This window comes from Gopherus evgoodei, chromosome 8 (genome assembly GCF_007399415.2).
Source record: "Gopherus evgoodei ecotype Sinaloan lineage chromosome 8, rGopEvg1_v1.p, whole genome shotgun sequence".
NCBI classification, from domain to species: domain Eukaryota; kingdom Metazoa; phylum Chordata; order Testudines; family Testudinidae; genus Gopherus; species Gopherus evgoodei.
Window position 1 is genome coordinate 7662712 of NC_044329.1, and position 19491 is coordinate 7682202.

A 19491-nucleotide genomic window follows, 5' to 3' on the forward strand; every position below is an offset into this window, starting at 1 on the left:
AAATGAAATTAATAGGTAGCAGGTTTAAAACAAATAAAAGGAAGTTCTTCTTCACACAACGCACAGTCAACTTGTGGAACTCCTTACCTGAGGAGGTTGTGAAGGCTGGGACTATAACAATGTTTAAAAGGGAAGTGGATAAATTCATGGTGCCTAAGTCCATAAATGGCTATTAGCCAGGAAGAGTAAAGAATGGTGTCCCTGGCCTCTGTTCATCAGAGGATGGAGATGGATGGCAGGAGAGAGATCACTTGATCATTGCCTGTTAGCTTCACTCCCTCTGGGGCACCTGGCATTGGCCACTGTCAGTAGACGGATACTGGGCTAGATGGACCTTTGGTCTGACCTGGTATGGCCCTTCTTATGAAAGGGAGTGGGGTGGGGGGCTGATGGAGCTCAGCCTCCAGCTGCTATGATGAGGACGGTTACCAAGCCTTTTTTACCATCTGCTGGGAATGACCAGAAGTCATTCCCATTTTTACCCAGGCACCCCTGGCCAACCTCTCTGAGGCCAGCCAGGAGCACTCACAGGATGATGAGGACGGTTTTCCACCATTTTGCACCGTCTGCCATCAGGAAAGGAAGGGGAGGGGATGCTGCTGTTCAGCACCGCGTCTACCAGCAGCATGCACTAGACATATGGTGACATTGAAAAAAGGCGACAAACTATTTTTTTTCCCTTTTCTTTCACGGGGGGGAGGGGAGGTAAATTGACGAGATATACCCTGAACCATCCCGGACAATGTTTTTGACCTTTCAGGCATTGGGAGCTCAGCCAAGAATGCAAATACTTTTTGGAGACTGCGGGGACTGTGGAATAGCTGGAGTCCTCAGTCCCCGCTCCCACCCTCCATGAGCGTCCATTTGACTCTTTGGCTTTCTGTTACGCTTGTCACGCAGCACTGTGCTGAGTCCCTGCTGTGGCCTCTGCCTATCATAGCCTGGAGATTTTTTCAAATGCTTTGTCATTTCGTCTTCTGTAACGGAGCTCTGATAGAACAGATTTGTCTCCCCATACAGCAATCAGATCCAGTATCTCCCGTATGGTCCATGCTGGAGCTCTTTTTGGATTTGGGACTGCATCGCCACCCGTGTTGATCAGAGCTCCACACTAGGCAAACAGGAAATGAAATTCAAAAGTTCGCGGGGCTTTTCCTGTCAACCTGGCCAGTGCATCTGAGTTCAGATGCTTTCCAGAGCGGTCACAATGGTGCACTGTGGGATACTGTTCGGAGGCCAATACCGTCGAATTGCGGCCACACTAACCCTAATCTGACATGGCAATACCGATTTCAGCGCTACTCCCCTCGTCGGGGAGGAGTACAGAAATCGGTTTAAAGAGCCCTTTATATCGATATAAAGGGCTTTGTTGTGTGGACGGGTGCAGGGTTAATTCGGTTTAACGTTGCTAAATTTGGTTTAAACACGTAGTGTAGACCAGGCCAGAATCATGGAAATGTAGGGCTGGAAGGGACGTCAAGAGGTCATCGAGTTCAGCCCCCTTGCACTGAGGCACGACCAAGTAAACCGAGACAGTGCCTGACACGTGTGTGTCCAGCCTGTTCTTAAAAACTTCCAGTGATTCTACAACGTCCCTTAGAAGCCTTTTCCAGTGCTTAACTACCCTTATAATTAGAACATTTTTCCTAACCTCTAACCTAAATCTCCCTTGCTGCAGATTAAACTGATTACTTTTTGTCCATCCTTCAGTGAACATGGAGAATAATTGGTCAATGTTTTTTTAGGCCTTAACATATTTGAAAATGGTTACCAGGGCTCCACTCAGTCTTCTTTTTTCAAACGCTCTGTTTTTTTAACCTTTCCTCGTAAATCAGGTTTTCTAAACTTTTTATCATGTTTGTCCTCTCTCCAGTTTGTCCACATCTTTAGTGCAGCCCCCAGAATTGGACACAGTATTCCAGCTGAGGCTACCAGTGCCAAATAGAGCAGGACAGTTATCTCCTGTCTTACATATGACACTCCTGTTGTCTGCAAGAATGATGTCCGCCTTTTCCACAACTGCATCACATTATTTACTCTCATTCAATTTGCAATCCACTATAACCCCCAGATCCTTTTCAGCAGGACTATCACCTACTCAATTATTCCCCATTTTGTATTTGGATGCTTTGTTTTTCTTTGCTAAGTGTAGTACTTTGCACTTGGCTGCTTTAAATTTTATCTTGTTGATTTTGGACCAATTCTCCAATTTGTCAAGGTTGTTTTGAATTGTAATCCTATCCTGTAAAGTGTTTGCAAGCTTGATGTCATAAGCAAATTTGATAAACATACGCTCCACACCATTATCCACGACCGTCATGAAAATATTGAATAGTACTGGGCCAACCTGTGGGACTGAACTAGATATGTCTTGCCAGTTTGACAGGAAACCATTGAGAGCTACTCTCTGAGTACAGTATTACAACCAGTTGTGCCCCCACCTTATAGTCATTTCATCTAGACTGCATTTCCCTACTTTGCTTATGAGAATGTCACGTGGAATAGTGTCAAAAGCCTTACTAAAATCAAGGTATATCATGTCTGCTGCTTCTCCCCCATCCACTAGGTCAGTAACCTTGTCAGAGGAGGAAACTAGGTTGGTTTGGCATCTCGATCCATTAAACCCCTGACTCTAATGATCTGGCTTTGCCTTGCAGAGGAGAAGGGTACCAGCCCCCAGGATTACAGATACTACCTGCGAATGTGGGCCAAGGAAAAATACTCCAAGAAAGAAACCATCAAGGATCTCCCCAAAATGAACCAGGTAGGAAGTGAACTGAGAATGTGTTTCCAGTTGAGCGATTTACAGCAGGGATGGAGTAAGGCAGGATATACAGCAGGCTCGGAGTTCTGCCAATACACTTTAATCCTTACTTGCAGCATTGCTTTTTGTTTCAATATTTAGAGTTCTAATAATGTCAGACTCTAGTGGCTCTATTATATGGACATGCATCCAATGGGGGACTAGTTTGAGATTTTACTTATAAACTAAACTAATTTTGTTTCAAACTTAAGACATATTTCCAGTGGTGAAAATCAGGTGCCTTTAACCCTCCTCCTCCTATTAGAACTCTAAACAAAGGCTCCCCTCTAGTGCGGTGTGTTTCAAACATCCCCTCAGTGCCTATCCCCTGATTTATGCACTGCCTAGGGTTTCCACTCCCTTTAGAAGATGGAGCACTATGCAAAATATTGGACTACGTATTAGTAAGTGTCGCGCCTCATGAAAACATAAGCTGCTACTTGGAGGGCATGATCTAATACAGGATGATCTCTAATAGGTGGCTCATAGTTTCATCCACTATTGTAGATTTAGTGGAGGTTTCATAGTCTAACCTGTGGTTTCATTTTCTGTTTTTAAAGGAGCAGTTTATAGAGTTATGCAAGACCCTTTACAACATGTTCAGTGAGGACCCAGTGGAACAAGAGCTGTACCATGCCATTGCCACTGTAGCCAGCCTCCTCCTTCGAATTGGGGAGGTTGGAAAAAAGTTCTCCAACCGACCCGTGAAGAAGACTGATGACTGCAAAGCAAATAATAGCCAGGATGATGTGAGTGAGGAGGAGTCACCAATATCTGAACACAGTCAAAATTCAGCAGTGGAGCAGCAACCCCAAGCTGAACCAGGAGACCCAGCTTCTGGCAATATTCAGGCTGGAAAAACCCAGCTGGAAAAACAAACTCCAGGAGATGGGGATGGTGGAGAAGGACCAGGATCTCCTATACAGCTCTTGTCAGATGATGAAACCAAAGACGATATGTCCATGTCTTCCTACTCCATGGTCAGCACGGGTTCCTTGCAGTGTGAAGATATTGCAGATGACACAGTCCTGGTTGGTTGTGAAGCTAGCAGTTCAGCTGCAAGGTATGGCAGCACCATTGACACTGACTGGTCTATCTCCTTTGAGCAGGTCTTGGCTTCCATGCTTACAGAGACAGCCCTGGTAAACTACTTTGAGAAGAAGGTTGACATTGGCCTGAAGATAAAGGAGCAGAAGAAAGTAGAGAGGCAGTTCAGCTCATCCAGTGACTATGATCTCTCCTCCTCAGTGTCAGGCTGAACTCAAGGAAAGCAGTAATGTCTCAGGTGATAAAGGGTGAGGCTATAGATATTGGGCAGATGGCAGGAGTTTTTTACCAAGGCCAATAACTACACAACAACTACAGTAGATTCTGCTGAATAAGTGGCTTGTCACAGTGGCTGTTTAATATAGACACCTCTCTGGAGACCCTGCTTGGTGGAATTAAGTTACATTCTCAAGAGCATGAAAGCTATTAGAACCTAATAGCCCCTAAGGCTTGCAATTACCACTGTAAATTATGCATGTCTGCCTCTGGGTATCTTTTTTTAATTAAGTTTTATTTCAAAAATATCCACTCCATGCCCTGCCCCCATTTGCTGTAGGTTCCTGGGTAGTTTTGTACAAAAGATGCAGCCCAGCTTGAAACTCTGTACGTCTTTGGCTGCCACTCTGTGATCTAAGCAGTATGTCTAAGTGCTCTAGGTCCTTGGCCTACAAAATAGTCTTATTAGGTTCTTAGATACTGTGCTGTACCTTGTATTGCAATTGTATCCCATTGATCCCAGCATCCGGAGATTTGAATGCAGTAGTTTCTCAGATCTGGAGGCTTCTATTGGATGTTATTTGCCATCCTAGTAGCATGTGGTTTTTCAGCATTTTACAAGAAAGTTTCATGTAAACACTGTTTTCTAAGTCTCTGTTTTTAACACTTTGATGTAAGAAATTGGTGGTTTTGAATTGTATCTGAAGCCACAAGCTCCTTGACATTGATGCATAAGAAGCAGTAGCGCTGTAATAGATATTGGGTCTGCCAAGGGGTTTAGATCATAGATACAAAGAGGAGGGAAGTCCTGAACTGGAAAACAACTTATTGGAGCCTAGTTGTTACAAGCTGTTGGTAGACAGATCCGTTTTTCTTACTCTTGTTTCTTCTGCCATTAGTTTGTTCACAACCTTTCTGTCATCACAGCCATTAGCTTTTAAAAGAAAAATATCTATGTAATTATATTGCCAGGAAATTATTTACTTCATTTTAATATACTAGTGATGGATCCAATTTTTAACAAGATCCATAGTAAATTTGTCATAAATCAGTCGAATATCAGTGTATGACCCAGGTTTACAGAGCCCATGTCAATCACTCAATTATCACAGAGCAAATGTATCCCTTAGTAGAACCTTAGCAGATCAGTTTCTCACTATGGACAGGACCACAGCAGATCTGATCTGTATGAGGCAGAAAACTTACATGAGCATCTGGTGTCACTTGTGACTGTTCCTTGTAGCCCCTCTGAAGTACAGTGCTTTCCAGGAGCTTGTGCGTCTCCAGGCTGCCTGTACAACAGGAGTCCAAAGAGCTGTTTACACCTCAGTCCTGCAAAGTAAAGCAGAAGCAGGAGGAAAGTTGTGGTGTTCTCCTCTCAGCCATCACTCTAATAGCTGAATCTGAACAGACTAGCTCACCTGCAAGTTTAAAAGCTTATACAGCTGGAGGGAGTGCAGCTACAGATTACTCTCTGCAAATTAACTGTGGACCAGCGGAAAGTAGGTGCTCCATTTGGGAATGGTAACCACCCTGTGGGAGGGCCTCGCCTCCCAGGAAGCATTATCATTTCTTTTCATACAGACATGTTCATCTCATTACAAAAGCATCTGTATTCCAGTGGCATATGCTTCACTGGCAGAGAGCGAAAAGGTTGGCATGTGGCTGGTGCAGAGCCAGTACTGAGGGTGATCCACATTGGTGCCTCAGGCTGGTGTTCAGAACAGGTGGGGATGGCAAAGACTGGAGCCAGCTGATGGATGTTCCCAAGTAAGGTACCATTTTATGCAATGTTCAGTGTTACTTCCTTTTGTGGTGGTCTCTCTGTATTCACATTCACATGCGTATTTCTTAAGTCTCTCCTCTGTCATGTACCTCTGGAGAGCAGCTCTAGTAAAATTGCTTTTACTAATTCTTCAGTAATTTATTGTAATTTTTTTTAAGTACAGATAATACATGTGATTTTACATGGTCTATGTCTGATCTGTCATGTGCTTAATAAATGAACCAGAATACACACACAGCCCTGGACTGGCTTTCACTTTATCAGCTGAACACTGCTTACCCTCAGTGTGTCTGAGCATATTATTTTTCCTCACTCCATAGCTAGGTTGTATGTCTGTGATTGTTGCCTAAGGCAGTAGACCCAATGGCTGGCCCATGTCAGCTGACTCAGGCTCAGGGGTCTCAGGCTGTGGGCTATAGAATTCCAGTGTAGATGTTCTGACTCAAGGGAGCCTCCTGGGAGTGGGGGGAGAGTCCCAGTGTGAGAAGGGTGTCACTTTTCTATCCCTATCCCTGCCACACAATTCCTATCTCCCTCACAGTATCCGTGCCAGGAGACTGCAGTTGCACACAGATTAATCGCTATGGGGATGCAAAAACATGTCCCTTCTCTCTGGATTGCAGTGGTCACCTTTCATGGTCTGAGGCTTCTGTGGAAAAGCCTTTGCCAATTATTACAGCAGTCCTGGGGCACGGAACAACTTAAACATTTGTTTTTGGTTTTTATTGACTTAGGAATATTAATACATCAGATGTTTCCACATGGAAGCAAGCTTTTTGAGTTAAGCGTACACCAAGAATTTTGGCAAATAATCCAGACGATACAATTTAGGGGGTGATTATTTTACAACTCCAAGGAACCACCATCAAGTATAAGAGATGCACTGTATTGTGCCAGACACTGTACAGACAAGTTACAAACGATGGTCCCTGTCCCAGAAAGCTCACAAGTCTAGGTCTTGGACATACTTCAGAAGGTGAACAGAACAAACAAATAGGATGGGGTGGGTTGGGAGGGCATGATAACATGAACAGCAGAAACACAAAAGTTGCAGATTGCACTTGCCTATGTCAGCCAGCAGTGATTTGTATGTTTTAGGGCAGAAATAGGTTTTAAGGCGGGACTTTAGAGGATAAAGTTCACATGTTTTGATGGGAAGATTTTCAATACACAGCTAGTGGCGGAGAAGAAAGTATGGAGGTGCCTTAAAGATGCATGGGCAATTGATGTTGGCATCAATGCAAGAGCAAAGGTGGGTTAATTGTCAGCTCAGTACTTTAGATCTGATAGGATGGGCTACATGGTAAAGACAAGAATATCTAATACAGTAGAGCTAGCAAGCCAGGAAAGACTGGTCAGAGAGAAGAGCCAGCTGCATTTTGAATGGACTTGGGAAAAATATAACTGGTATCAAGCACAGAGAGGAGGAGATGGCAGCAATCAAGGGATGAGGAAAGGGCCTGACTCAAGACAGACAGAAGAGGCAGCGAGGAGAGATCAAGGCAGATCTTGTTGATTTTCTGTTTGAAAAGGTCAGAGAGATTCTGTGCAGAAAGGTTTTTGGATGCTTTTTGGTATTAGGCAAATTTATGGCTGATTTTTAGAAATAAAAAAAAAGTTTCTCTCTCTCTCCCGCCCCTCATCTCCCTTACATTTAACAAAAACAAAAACAAAACTTCCAAAGTCACATGAAATAAGTTGCCAGCAACTCTGGGTGGCCTTATGTGCCCTCCAGCCCACTTCTGCTGGGTTTTCTCCTAAAACTGGAAATAACTCCTTGTAAGTACTATAGAAAGATTCCTTGTTGCCTATATCTATATTTATGGATTTGATTGGCCAAGGAAGCTATAGTTACCTTGCATGTACTCCTGTGTGATCTGAAATGGGGGAATAGAAGAGCTTAAAATCCTGAATATTTTTTTTCTCATTAAAATCTTTAAGATGTCAGCTGCTTCTATGAAACAAACACACTTTCTGGGTACATAGATTCTGAGCATTTAAACTCCTAGTGTGCTCATGAGTAATAGAGGTCATTATATAGTGAGGAGGGGAAATAGCACTGAAACATCCACAAGTGGTTGTCTTCAAAAAAGCTGGGAGTGAGGAAGAGCTTAGGGGGGAAATTGATTAAAAAAACAGGTCTGGGAATTCTTGAAAAATTTACACCAACCAACCAGCCTGGAGGGGAGAGATGCTGGGATATGAAGGAAATTAATGTTGGTGTGCAGCACCTAGCACAGTGGGGTGCTGCTCTATGATGGGTTTCAAGATGCTGCAGCAGTACAAATTCTAAAAAAATAGCAAATAAACTTACTTTACTACTGATGATTGCATTTGAAAAGTCAAGGAGCTGTGCTAATAGTAAAGAAAAGCAGTTTTAAGAACTGCTTTTAGGAAGAAAATTGTACTGCTTAATCCCATAAAGTAACCAAACATCTAGAGGTCATTGGATCCATCAACACTGAACTGCATGGAATACTGCCTAATTACAAACTAAATCAGAGGTAGGCAACCTATGGCATGCGTGCTGATTTTCAGTGGCACTCACACTGCCCACGTCCTGGCCACTGGTCCGGGGAACTCTGCATTTTAATTTAATTTTAAATGAAGTGTCTTAAATATTTTAAAAAACATATTTACTTTACATACAACAAATAGTTTAGTTCTATATTATAGCCTTATAGAAAGACCTTCTAAAAATGTTAAAATGTTTGACTGGCACACCAAACCTTAAATTAGAGTGAATAAATGAAGACTTGGCACAACACTTCTGAAAGGTTGCCGACCCCAGAACTAAATGGATGAAGAGAGAATCCAGTTAGCCAAGCACTTGATACCCCGTGTCTCACATTATATACCCAAAAGCAAATGAAAGATCTGCTTGCTTGTGAACACTAAAATTTCTGGATGAACCTTGAAGGTGTAATGACTGAGTTGGGGAAAGCTTCTTGTGAGGTACCAAAGGTATCTGATTGATTATAGAATGGTAGAATTTAGGGCTAACCTAGAATAGGACCAGTTCGTGCTAGGCCCTGTACAAAGTTAAACAGTCCCTGCCCCAAAGAGTGTCCAGTGTAAATAGACTAAAGGGACCCAGAGAAAGGGATGCAACCTGCAAGCAGAGCGATGGCAAACGCTGGAGTGGAGTTCAGCTCGGAGGATGTGCTGAGCAGAAAGACACGGCGAGGAAGGGGAGTGGGTCAGAGCCAGGGCAGGGGGAAGGAAGGAAGGAAGGAAGGAGACAGCATGCAGAGCAGCTGGAGCGGGGAAGAGGCGATCAGACACGCGGGACTGGAGCAGGCAGCAGCATCAAGAGGCGGTTTCACACACCGCACGGCCCTCGGCAGTGACAACCACCCTGCTTCCAGGCTGGTGTCTAGCTGCAGTCCCTCCGCCAGCCACTGGGCGGCAGGACAGTCAAGCGGGGAGACGGACGAGTACAAACAAACCAGCGCCGGGGGGCCGAGCTGAGCGCTCCCCTCCGCGCCGCCGCCATTGCCCGGGCGGGGCTCGGCGCTACAGGCGCCTCAGCAGCTCCGCCAGGGGCGGGGTTGGAGGACTGGACGGCAGAGCGCCCGGCTGGCAGGGGGACGCTCTCTCCACCGGAAGTAGTGTCTGTGACCGGAAGTCGGGAGCGGACGGCGGGTGCTGGGGGCGGTTGGGCGCGCGCTGGAGGGGTTCGCGGAGCTCGGCTCGGGGCGGACGCTCCACGGGATGGGGCAACGGTTCCAGGTGCTGAGGTGCTTCTCCTGCGGCACCTTCCAGGTCCACCAGGTGGGGCAGCTTGGGGAGGTCCTGCGGGGGGTTCTAGTCGGGGGGGCGGGCTGAGGTCTGGGGGGGGCTGGCCTGGCCTGGCCTGGCCTGGGGGGGCGGGCTGAGGTCAGGGGGGGCTGGGCTGGCCTGGCCTGGGGGGGCTGGCCTGGCCTGGGGGGGCGGGCTGAGGTCAGGGGGGCTGGCCTGGCCAGGGGGGGCGGGCTGAGGTCAGGGGGGGGCTGGCCTGGCCTGGCCTGGGGGGGCGGGCTGAGGTCAGGGGGGGGCTGGCCTGGCCTGGCCTGGGGGGGCGGGCTGAGGTCTGGGGGGGGCTGGCCTGGCCTGGGGGGGCGGGCTGAGGTCTGGGGGGGGCTGGCCTGGCCTGGGGGGGCGGGCTGAGGTCAGCGGGGCGGTCCTTTCTCCTGGGGAATTCCCCGCCAAAATTTTAAAATTCTGCACGCAACCTTATAAAATTACATGTTTTGTTTGTAAAACTTGTACAGTGAATCACACGAGTTCCAGTTAATTTGGTAAATTTATTTCAAAATACCTGTCAGCAAGTTTGTCCATAACAATACGGACAACAAAATACCTGTTTTTGGACAAACAGGTTCCTCACTACGTATATTAATACTAGGGTTGTCAAACAATTTAAATAATCACGATTAGTCACATGATTAAGAAAATTAATCGTGGTTACCCACCTTGTTAAATAACGATAGAATACCATTGAGTTTAACTTTTTTGATGTTTTCAGATATTGATTTCAATTACAAAACAGAAAACAAAGTGTACAGTGCTCACTTCATCTTTATTTTTTATTACAAATATTTGTGCTATAAGCAAAAGAAATAGTATTTTTCATTTCCGCTCATAGAAGTACTGTAATACAATTTCTTTATCATGAAAGTTGAACTTACAAATGTATGCTTATGTAGAAAAAATAACTATACATAAGTAAAACTTTATAGCCTACAAGTCCACTCAGTGCTACTCCTTGTTCAATCAGTTACTCAGATAAGCATGTTTGTGTAAATATACGTATTCAGAGAACTGGAACGTCATAAAGTCCAGCCCCTTGCCTTCATTAGCAGGACCAATTACTGAATTTTGCCCCAGATCCCTAAGTGGCCCCCTCAAGGAATGAACTCACAATCCTGGGTTTAGCAGGCCAACACTCAAACCACTGAGCTATCCTCTCCCCGTGGCAGGAGATAATGCTGATTGCTTTGTGTTTACAATGTCACCTGAAAGTAAGAACAGATGTTCTCATGGCACTGTTGTAGCCGGCGTCGCAAGATATTTACATGCCAGATGTGTTAAAGATTCATATGTCCCTTCATGCTTCAACCACCATTCTAGAGGACATGCATCCATGCTAATGAGGGGTTTCTATAACGATCCAAAGCAGTGCAGACTGACACGTTCACTTTCATCATCTGAGTCAGATGCCGCCAGCAGAAGGTTGATTTTCTTTTTTGGTGGTTCAGGTTCTGTAGTTTCTGCATCAGAGTGTTGCTCTTTTAAGACTTCTGAAAGCATGCTCCACATCTCGTCCCTCTCAGATTTTGGAAGGCACATCAAATCCTTAAACCTTGGGTCAAGTGCTGTAGCTATCTTTAGAAATCTCACATTGTACCTTCTTTGCATTTTGTCAAATATGCAGTGAAAGTGTTCTTAAAATTAACAGTGTGTGCTGAGTCATCATCCAAGACTACTGTAACTTGAAATATATGGCAGAACGCAGGTAAAATGGAACTGGAGAAATACAACTCCCGCAAGGAGTTCAGTCAGAGATTTAATTAACGCATTATTTTTTTAACGAGCGTCATCAGCATGGAAGCATGTCCTCTGGAACAGTGGCTCAAGCCTGAAGGGGCGTACGAATGTTTAGCATATCTGACACGTAAATACCTTGTGGTGCTGGCTATACAATGCCATGCGAAGGCCTGTTCTCACTTTCATTGTAAATAAGAAACTGGCAGCATTATCGCCCGTAAATATAATAAACTTGTTTGTTTTAGTGATTGATTGAACAAGAAGTAGAACTGAGTAGACTTGTAGGCTATAAAGTTTTACATTGCTTTATTTTTGAGTGCAGTTACCTAACCAAAACATTTGTAAGTTGCATTTTCACGATAAAGAGATTGCATTATGATATTGTCTGAGATTAATTGAAAAATACTATTTCGTTTATCTTTTTTATAGTGCAGATCTTTGTAATAAAATAATATAAAGTGATCACTGTACACTTTGTATTCTGTGTTCTAATTGAAATCAATATATCTTAAAATATAGAAAAACATCTAAAAATATTTAATAAATTTGAATTGATATTCTGTTGTTTAACAGTGCGATTAAAACTGCGATTAATCTCAGTTAATCTTTTTGAGTTAATTGTGTGAGTTAAGTGCAATAATTAGGGTTGTAGATTAAATACAGAATTTGAGTAATTATTTTAAACTACAATACAGTAGCTTGTTTACTGCACCCTCAGAAGCAGTACAAAGGCTTGGGTAAGTCAGGGTAATGGAGGAGCTGAGGGAGAGGGAAGTAATTGCTCGGAAGGATCCTAGGAGTGAACCTGGAGAGTTGTTGGGTGTGGGTGGAAGAAGTATAGAACAGTTGGGATTTTGGGGTAGGGGATTGTTAGGGAGTTGGGAGCCTCCCCCATGCAAACTATGGCTGACCCTAGCCTCTCTTTCAGTCAGGCACATCCGCCCCCATTCCCATGTGTCCCTGCACCCTTACTCAGACGCCCCTTGTGTCACTCAGCTCTGCTCAGCTACCCCCACCCCTTGTGTCCCTGCAACCCCGCTGAGCCACCCCCGTTCCCTTGTGGCCTGCACCTATTCAGCCCCCCACTCCAGTTTGTCCTCCTGCACTAATCCATCTGAACCTCAGTCTGTGACCCTCCCAGCAGCCCTATGTGCCCCTGTCATAAACAGATAGCTAAGGGTTAATGTCTCTTTCACCTGAAGCACCTGACCAGAGGACCAATCAGGAAACCAGATTTTTTCAACTTTGGGTGGAGGGAATTTTGTGTCTGAGGTCTTTGTTTTCTGTCTGCCTGCTTTCTCTGAGCTTTGGAGAAGTAGTTTCTGCTTTCTAATCTTCTGTTTCTAAGTGTAAGGACAAAGAGATCAGATAGTAAGTTATATGGTTTCTTTTCTTTGGTATTTGCATGAATATAAGTGCTGGAGTGCTTTGATTTGTATTCTTTTTGAATAAGGCTGTTTATTCATATTTCTTTTAAGCAATTAACCCTGTATTTTGTCACCTTAATACAGAGAGACCATTTGTATGTATTTTTCTTTCTTTTTTATATAAAGCTTTCTTTTAAGACCTGATGGAGTTTTTCTTTACCAGGGAATTGGTGGGAGGAAGAAATCAGGGGGAGATCTGTGTGTGTTGGATTTGCTAGCCTGATTTTACATTCCCTCTGGGTGAAGAGGAAAGTGCTTTTGTTTCCAGGACTAGGAACGGAGAGGGGGAGTCACTCTGTTTGGATTCCCAGAGCTTGTATCTGTGTATCTCTCCAGGAGCACCTGGAGGGGGGAAGGGAAAAAGGATTATTTCCCTTTGTTGTGAGACTCAAGGGATTTGGGTCTTGGGGTCCCCAGGGAAGGTTTTCCAGGGGGACCAGAGTGCCCCAAAACATTCTAATTTTTTGGGTGGTGGCAGCAAGTACCAGGTCCAAGCTGGTAGCTAAGCTTGGAGGTTTTCATGCTAACCCCCATATTTTGGACGCTAAGGTCCAAATCTGGGACTAAAGATATGATAGCCCCGCTCTGTCTGCCCACCCCATATCCCATGCCTCCTGATCTGGCCTCGCATGCAGAACGCTGTGAGGAACGTAGCCTCTTCTCCCTATTGCCTGCTGGCTGCAATGGCCGGTGAGCCAGCTGCCCTCTGGTCTGGTGCCAGAGCAGCCCCTGGTGGGAGAAAGGCGTAACTGCAGCACCTCTCCAACATAATGTATTTTCTGCAGAGGAAAGAAAAAAATCTGCGGGGAATGTGAATTCTGCGTGTTCGGGGTGCGGAATTCCTCCAGGTGTTGGTGCGTGGTGGTCCTGCATGGCCTGGGGGGTGGTGAGGTCTTGGGTTCCAGGAGCGTTAGGGTGTGGGGTTGAGGTCTTGGGGCTGTCCTGCAGCGGCTCTGGTTCTATAGGGGTGCTCTGGCCTCAGGGGACTGAGGCCTGGGGAGGTCTGTAGAGGGCACTGCAGGGGCTCAGAGCTCTGTCCAGCTGAAGGGAGACAAGCCGCAGCAGCCAGTGTTGGCCTGGAGCAGTACGGGTGGGTGATGTCTCCCTATGTGCTGGGCAGTTGGAGCCTGAAGGCAAATGGCACATCCCTGCTATTACACTCAGTGCTGATTGCTCTCCTCAAATCCTTCTCTTAGGTTAAAAAGAGCAGAAAATGGAGCTGCAAAGTGTGTGGTGAGAAGCAGATGCTGCTAAAGGTGAGTGTGGGGAGACTGTTTCTTTGTGTCATGCTAGAGCTGGCGCGAGGCCTGCTCTCCAGCATCTCAACCCTCATCTCTGTCTTAATTTCCTTTTCAGGCCTATGGCCAAGGCTCTGGGTCTGACTGTAGACGCCATGTCCAAAAATTAAACTTGCTACGGGCTGGGATGGAGGTGGCAGCTGAGGGAACATCTTGGTAGAGTATTGAGTATTTCTTATCTGTTCCTTTATTTTAATATGCAAGTCTCAATGAATGCACTCAACATATCAGACCTCTCAATGGAAACTACCTACGCTGATCTCTGGAGGGAGCGATATTTTTACAGTTACAAAGATGTGGAACACAGTCATGTCAAGCAGATCTTAGGGACAAATTATCCATGGAACATATTGTCCTAACCTTGTTTTTTCACTAGAAGTCCTGTCAGATAAGTTCAGTTGATAAATTGCACAAATTGTGTTTACATAGTTCACATGCAAAAATGCAGTGGATGATCTTTGAAACTGGCCCTTCTTGTTTACTTCCTGACTGACTGTGGGAGTGGGGACCTATTGCCGACACTGTTAAGCAGTGTTGGAATAGTGCAAGGGTGAGTCCCAGTACTGTCAGGTTGGGAGGCTAAATGAAAATCCCTGCCTCATTTGCAGTGTTGGAATTCAAGTAGTTTCCATTAAGAATCAGTGGGCATTCCCCACTGCTAGTGCTGAGAGGTTTGTTTAATGTCAGCAGCTTGGGTGTAATGGCCACTGTGCTGGAAAATCTGACTGGTTTTCTGTTTCCATCACCATAGAATTCAGTTGTGGGAGACTGATCTCAGACTTTCTAGCTGTCCGTAGAACCTTCTGCTTGTTTGCAGTAGTCAAAACTAGCTGAAGGATGTGTAGTGCTTCAGCATTAGGCTTTTCTATATTTTTCTGTGTGGGGAGGAAACGATTTCCGATCTCAATGGGCTTTAAGAAGAATTTGACTTTTTCCCTGATTAGTGCAGAATCTGTGGGGTTAAGCAGGCTGCCCTGAAAGACACACTCCTATAACACTCATGATGATTAAAAATGAATGGGTCATTTGAGCATTGACAGTTGTAAAGGAGTCTTACTACTCTGACTGGGTAGGAGAAAGGCAACCACCCAGTCCGCTTGCAAATATCTGGGAAATAGGCTTTACTGTTTCCACTGGCAAATCCTATCGTTCGCATCTGCTGTTCTGTGGACTTGTTTTCCCACATATTTTTGTTCCTGCTCTCTGTCCCTGGTGCTAATGGTTAGGTGCATATAGATATAAGACAAATATCCTAGGAACCCTAGACTAACTCTTTTATTTTTAGGTGTATAGAGGAACCAGTGAATAATGACAAAGAGAACACAGGAGTTCCACAGGACGAAAATGTGGGCAGGCAGGTAAGACACCATGAGACAAATGGTATCTACAAAGCTAAATCAATTGTAAAGTAGCAGAGAGGGTGCCATGTAGTGCAGTGGCCAGTGTTCCCTCTACATTGTTCTGAAGACTGCGTGCAAGCTATAAAACAAATCGAGAAACTAGCCTGTGAGTGGGGAGGCTCCAGGACAGTGTGTGAATGGAAAAGGATGTGTGGAAACTCTGCTCCATGATGATGATGTTTTGGAACATAACCACTAATACAGCTCAGTTTGGGATCTCTTCCCATGAAGTGCTGAGCACACTCAATTCTTATTGAAGCAAATGAAAGTTAGGGCTTTTAGTATCTCTGTGGTGACTCCACCTGTGGGGGCTCCTTGGAGGAATCATTCTAAGTCATCTACAACATTGTAGGAAGAAGACGTGGAATTCAGTCCCTTGGTCAGCCGGTGGAATAAGTATCTGCACAAGGACAGTGAAGATCAGGAGGAGGTGTATACAGACAGAGAGCAGATGTACTCCCATAAAAGGAACATTGTGGAAGAACAAAGGTGCAAAAATATCTTCCATAATGCTTATTTTAGCTTGATGGTGAGGATTTGTTGGGCGGTATTTTGGGCATGTTCACTGAACTTAGCTGAGGCTGCAGTGACCAATCCAAACTGACCTGAGGAGTGTGGGGTACTTGGGGATAAAACCTCACCTCTTGGCAGATCTGCACTTTTTTAATCTATGAAATTTCCCATCTGAGCTAATCCAACATCTCTATAAATTCCCATCTCCTGCTCCCCCACCAGGAAACGCAAAACCAGCTTCCGCCACAACGATGCTCAGGAGTGCTTTGAGGAAAAGAGAATTTATGGGCTCACTGGCCAAGCCAAGAAAGTCAAAACCTTTGAGGTATTTTGTTGCAGCAAATGCTTCCTACATCTAAACTATTTTCTTTGGCCTTGTGTGTGTGCTTCATTCAAAGGTTGTTATAAGTCATTTCCTGTCCTTTCCCTCGCTCTTCCTTGTAACCATCTGTTTGGGGGGGGAGGGGGGAGAAGCAAGAGGACTAAATCTGCATAACAGTAGTTTATCTTTGAAGGTTATAGTTAGTCAAACATAGTGCTGTTTCTGTGTAAACTAACCCCCTCTGCCTGACTCTCCCATCAGTATGGCATGCAGTGATTGCATGCTCCTCACCAGTAAGTTGGCTGTAGCGTAGGGCTGCTGTCAAAATCTCCTGTTAGCTCAGCTACTCTACTGACTTTACCCTATTGACCTTGTATATTATGGTAATGGGGAGGACATGTAAGTATCCTAGCACTTCACAACCTTATGTATTTATCCCTTGTTCGGAATGGGGATGTGCTAACCATCCCCAGTTTAGATGGGGAACTGAGACGCTGAGAGACTAGGTGACTTGCCCAAGGTTACACAGGAAGTCTGTGGTGGAGCATGGAATTGAATCTGGGTCTCCAACTTCCCAGGCTAGCACTGGACTTGGCTGGCCTTCCTCACTGCTCCTGGTATCATGCTTTCCTTGCTCTTGCCACAAGTGGGCAGTGACTGCTTGTTGTATCAAGCAGTAACAGTGTAGTGGGTGACTCTGGCCCTGTTGGGAAGGAGTCAGTCAGAGAGAGGGTGGTCGTAACGAATATCAAGTTTGCCGAATATGCAGTCAGTGAAGAGATTTCACAAATAATTCTTTACTCTGCCCCTTTCTTAGTTCAGTTTCATTTGTCCTCTGGTTGAGAGAAGTGAAGTCCAACTTCAGTAAATAAAGGGCCAACCTCCAGCCCATAATTCTTAGAAGCAGGCCTCCTTTTTCAAACCAACTGCACCCTGGACAGCTGACTAAAGAAGAGATGCTGAGCTACACCCAAACACCAGATGTCCTGGTTTTCTGAGCTTTCCCAGTCTGAGCCCTGGTGGTAAACAATTTTATACCAGTATATTTTAGTTAGTGATGTGAATTTTTTTAACCAAAATAATGAAATCAGCCTAACTGCTAGTGTAGACCCCCCAGTTTAACAGGTGCAGCTTATTCCCTCGTTGAGGGGAGGAGAAAGAGGCTGGACATGGGAGACCAAGGTTCAGTGTCCTGCTCCGCTAGACTTCCTGTGGTACCTTGGGGTAAGTCACTTAGTGTCCATGTTCTCCAGCTGTAAAATGGGGTAATAGCAGTGCCCTGACCCTGGGGGTATTGTGAGGGTAAATACATTAAAGATTGTGAGGCACTCAGATACTACAGTGATGGGGCAAGATGAATACCTAGAAAGATAATGTAGAGACAGCCCAATAGAGGTCAGGAAATCAAACCAGCAGGGTTCCCCTTTCATCTGCATATTTAGGATTATATGCTGGTGACTAATTAAGTGATGTGTGTTTTTATGATCTTTGTGTAAGTGAAATGAAACATTTGGATATACTCAACCTCTAGCGAAATACAATTTCAAAACACCTCCTATTCTTTGGACAGTAGAGCTGACCTGGGCAGAGTGGGTTCTGCTTCATGACTGTTCTTTTTCACCACACGTCAGAATAGCTGGCTCTGTACCAATTTCACCTCACTGGAAAGCGAAGTGATGAGGAATAGTAGTGAGGCTGGTTGGAAGAACAGGATTACTACTTGTCAGTTCTGTGTTCACCAGGCTCACTGTAGTTAGGCTGTAGCACCAGCAAGCACAGCCCTTTTGTTTTCTTGTTACAGAGCAGGAAAGATTCAACGGTAGCTGACCAGGACGGTGGAGATTATATATGTAACAGCGTTGTGGTTCCTGCTATCAGTGAGTTTTGGGTACCTGAGAATACACAAGCTCCAGAGTCAGCTAATGTCACCATGTCCAAGTGGGAAAAATTTCTCCTGTCTCCCAGCAGCTGTAATAATGGTAACATAACCCCCGCAGCACACAAGAGCAGTTGGAAGTTAGATACACAGAGGGCCTCTGCAGGAAACTTTCTAATGCCGGATGGATATCCACAGCAGGAGGAAGATTCTGAATCTCCAGGCCAAGGTGCCCAAACTGAAAAGAGCTTCACCAACAGTAAACAAACAGCACAGAAATATGCCTCAAAGCTTCATAGCACCACACTGGCTGCCAGGGGGCAGACTGCCTTTGATGTCAGCCATGCAGTTACTGAGAGTGCGCTTTCTGGAAAATATAAGGACTGCCTGAGTAGGGCAGGGTCGGGTATTGCAGAGAACAATGAAGGCAGCTTATGCTTGGCAGGCACTGTGATGCCAGCAAACTATTTATCCAAGGATGCTGTGACCTTTACTTCTACAGATCCTTTTGCTGGCTCTAGTGGGGTGTCTCAGCGTCTTACTGCTCCAAGTAGCAGCTTCTTTTGCACAGATGATGATTTTGATGATAATCTTTGAAAAGTTCCAGGCTCTGCATTTTGACTTTCTTGCCTGCCCCCCGGTGCCTGTTGGTGTCCCTAGTTTAACAACTATAGCTGCCTATTGAAATATTACTAGGAAGGACAGAATCTCTCTTCCTCACCTTCTTCCAAAGTTAAATTAACATGGAATGAATTGCTTGAGGGAAATATCCATGATCTTTCTCTAACATTTCTGTTTGAAGAAGAAAAACTGACCTGAGATTTTTTCCTTTCAGGTAACTGATTGTTCAGAGCAATTATTGTGGGGTTTTACTGTTCACAGTAACAAACAGATTTTGTTTTCAGTATAATAGGTTCCTCTGGTAGTGCCTTGTATGCTCCTAGCAGGTGTGTTTGAGGAAGAAGTTGAAAGGTGGGCTCTTCCCTGGCCATAAACATTAGCTGTGCTTTTCCCCATACCGCCAGAGGCAAAGCCCTGCTGCTGCATAACTGTCACTGGCTGTAGTGTTGCTTAGGAGAGCCAGTACTTCACTAAGTGCACTGCTAGTCCCTGCTCAGGGAGGCCTGGGTGCTTCTCCCCTCTTGTACAGGCGATCTAATGTTTTGAAAAGTTAGTTCATTTGTCTCTGGAATTAAGTGCTTCTGTGTCATTACCCCAATTGCTGCTCTTCCATTACAAATTAAGAAAGAGAACATGTGTGCAGAAACAGCCTC

The 19491-nt window shown here is 45.0% G+C and overlaps 2 protein-coding genes across 9 annotated transcripts in view; both read left to right on the forward strand.

The window, feature by feature from the left end:
• The window catches only part of TBC1D9B (TBC1 domain family member 9B), a 46759-nt gene extending 40670 nt beyond the window's left edge, over positions 1–6089 (forward strand). For all 8 annotated transcript variants that reach the window (XM_030571868.1, XM_030571870.1, XM_030571874.1 and 5 more), the window contains 2 exons: positions 2658–2764; positions 3364–6089. In XM_030571868.1, coding sequence (XP_030427728.1) covers positions 2658–2764; positions 3364–4062 — 806 coding nt within the window. In that variant the 3' untranslated portion in view covers positions 4063–6089. The remainder of the gene's footprint in view (positions 1–2657; positions 2765–3363) is intronic.
• A 3384-nt stretch (positions 6090–9473) lies between these two features.
• MRNIP (MRN complex interacting protein) lies at positions 9474–19430 on the forward strand. Its single transcript, XM_030572850.1, has 7 exons — positions 9474–9626; positions 14005–14064; positions 14165–14262; positions 15392–15464; positions 15859–15995; positions 16242–16344; positions 18143–19430. Exons 1-7 carry the CDS (start codon positions 9567–9569, stop codon positions 18812–18814), a joined length of 1203 nt encoding a protein of 400 aa, XP_030428710.1. The 5' UTR covers positions 9474–9566; the 3' UTR covers positions 18815–19430.
• The last annotated feature ends 61 nt before the right edge of the window (positions 19431–19491 follow it).

Excerpts from the sequence above, each read along its gene's own strand:
- MRNIP (XM_030572850.1), top strand. The coding sequence starts at position 9,567 with ATGGGGCAACGGTTCCAGGTGCTGAGGTGCTTCTCCTGCGGCACCTTC. Across the intron at positions 9,627-14,004 it reads GCACCTTCCAGGTCCACCAG|GTTAAAAAGAGCAGAAAATG; the intron begins GTGGGGCAGCTT and ends TCCTTCTCTTAG. Across the intron at positions 15,996-16,241 it reads AACATTGTGGAAGAACAAAG|GAAACGCAAAACCAGCTTCC; the intron begins GTGCAAAAATAT and ends CTCCCCCACCAG.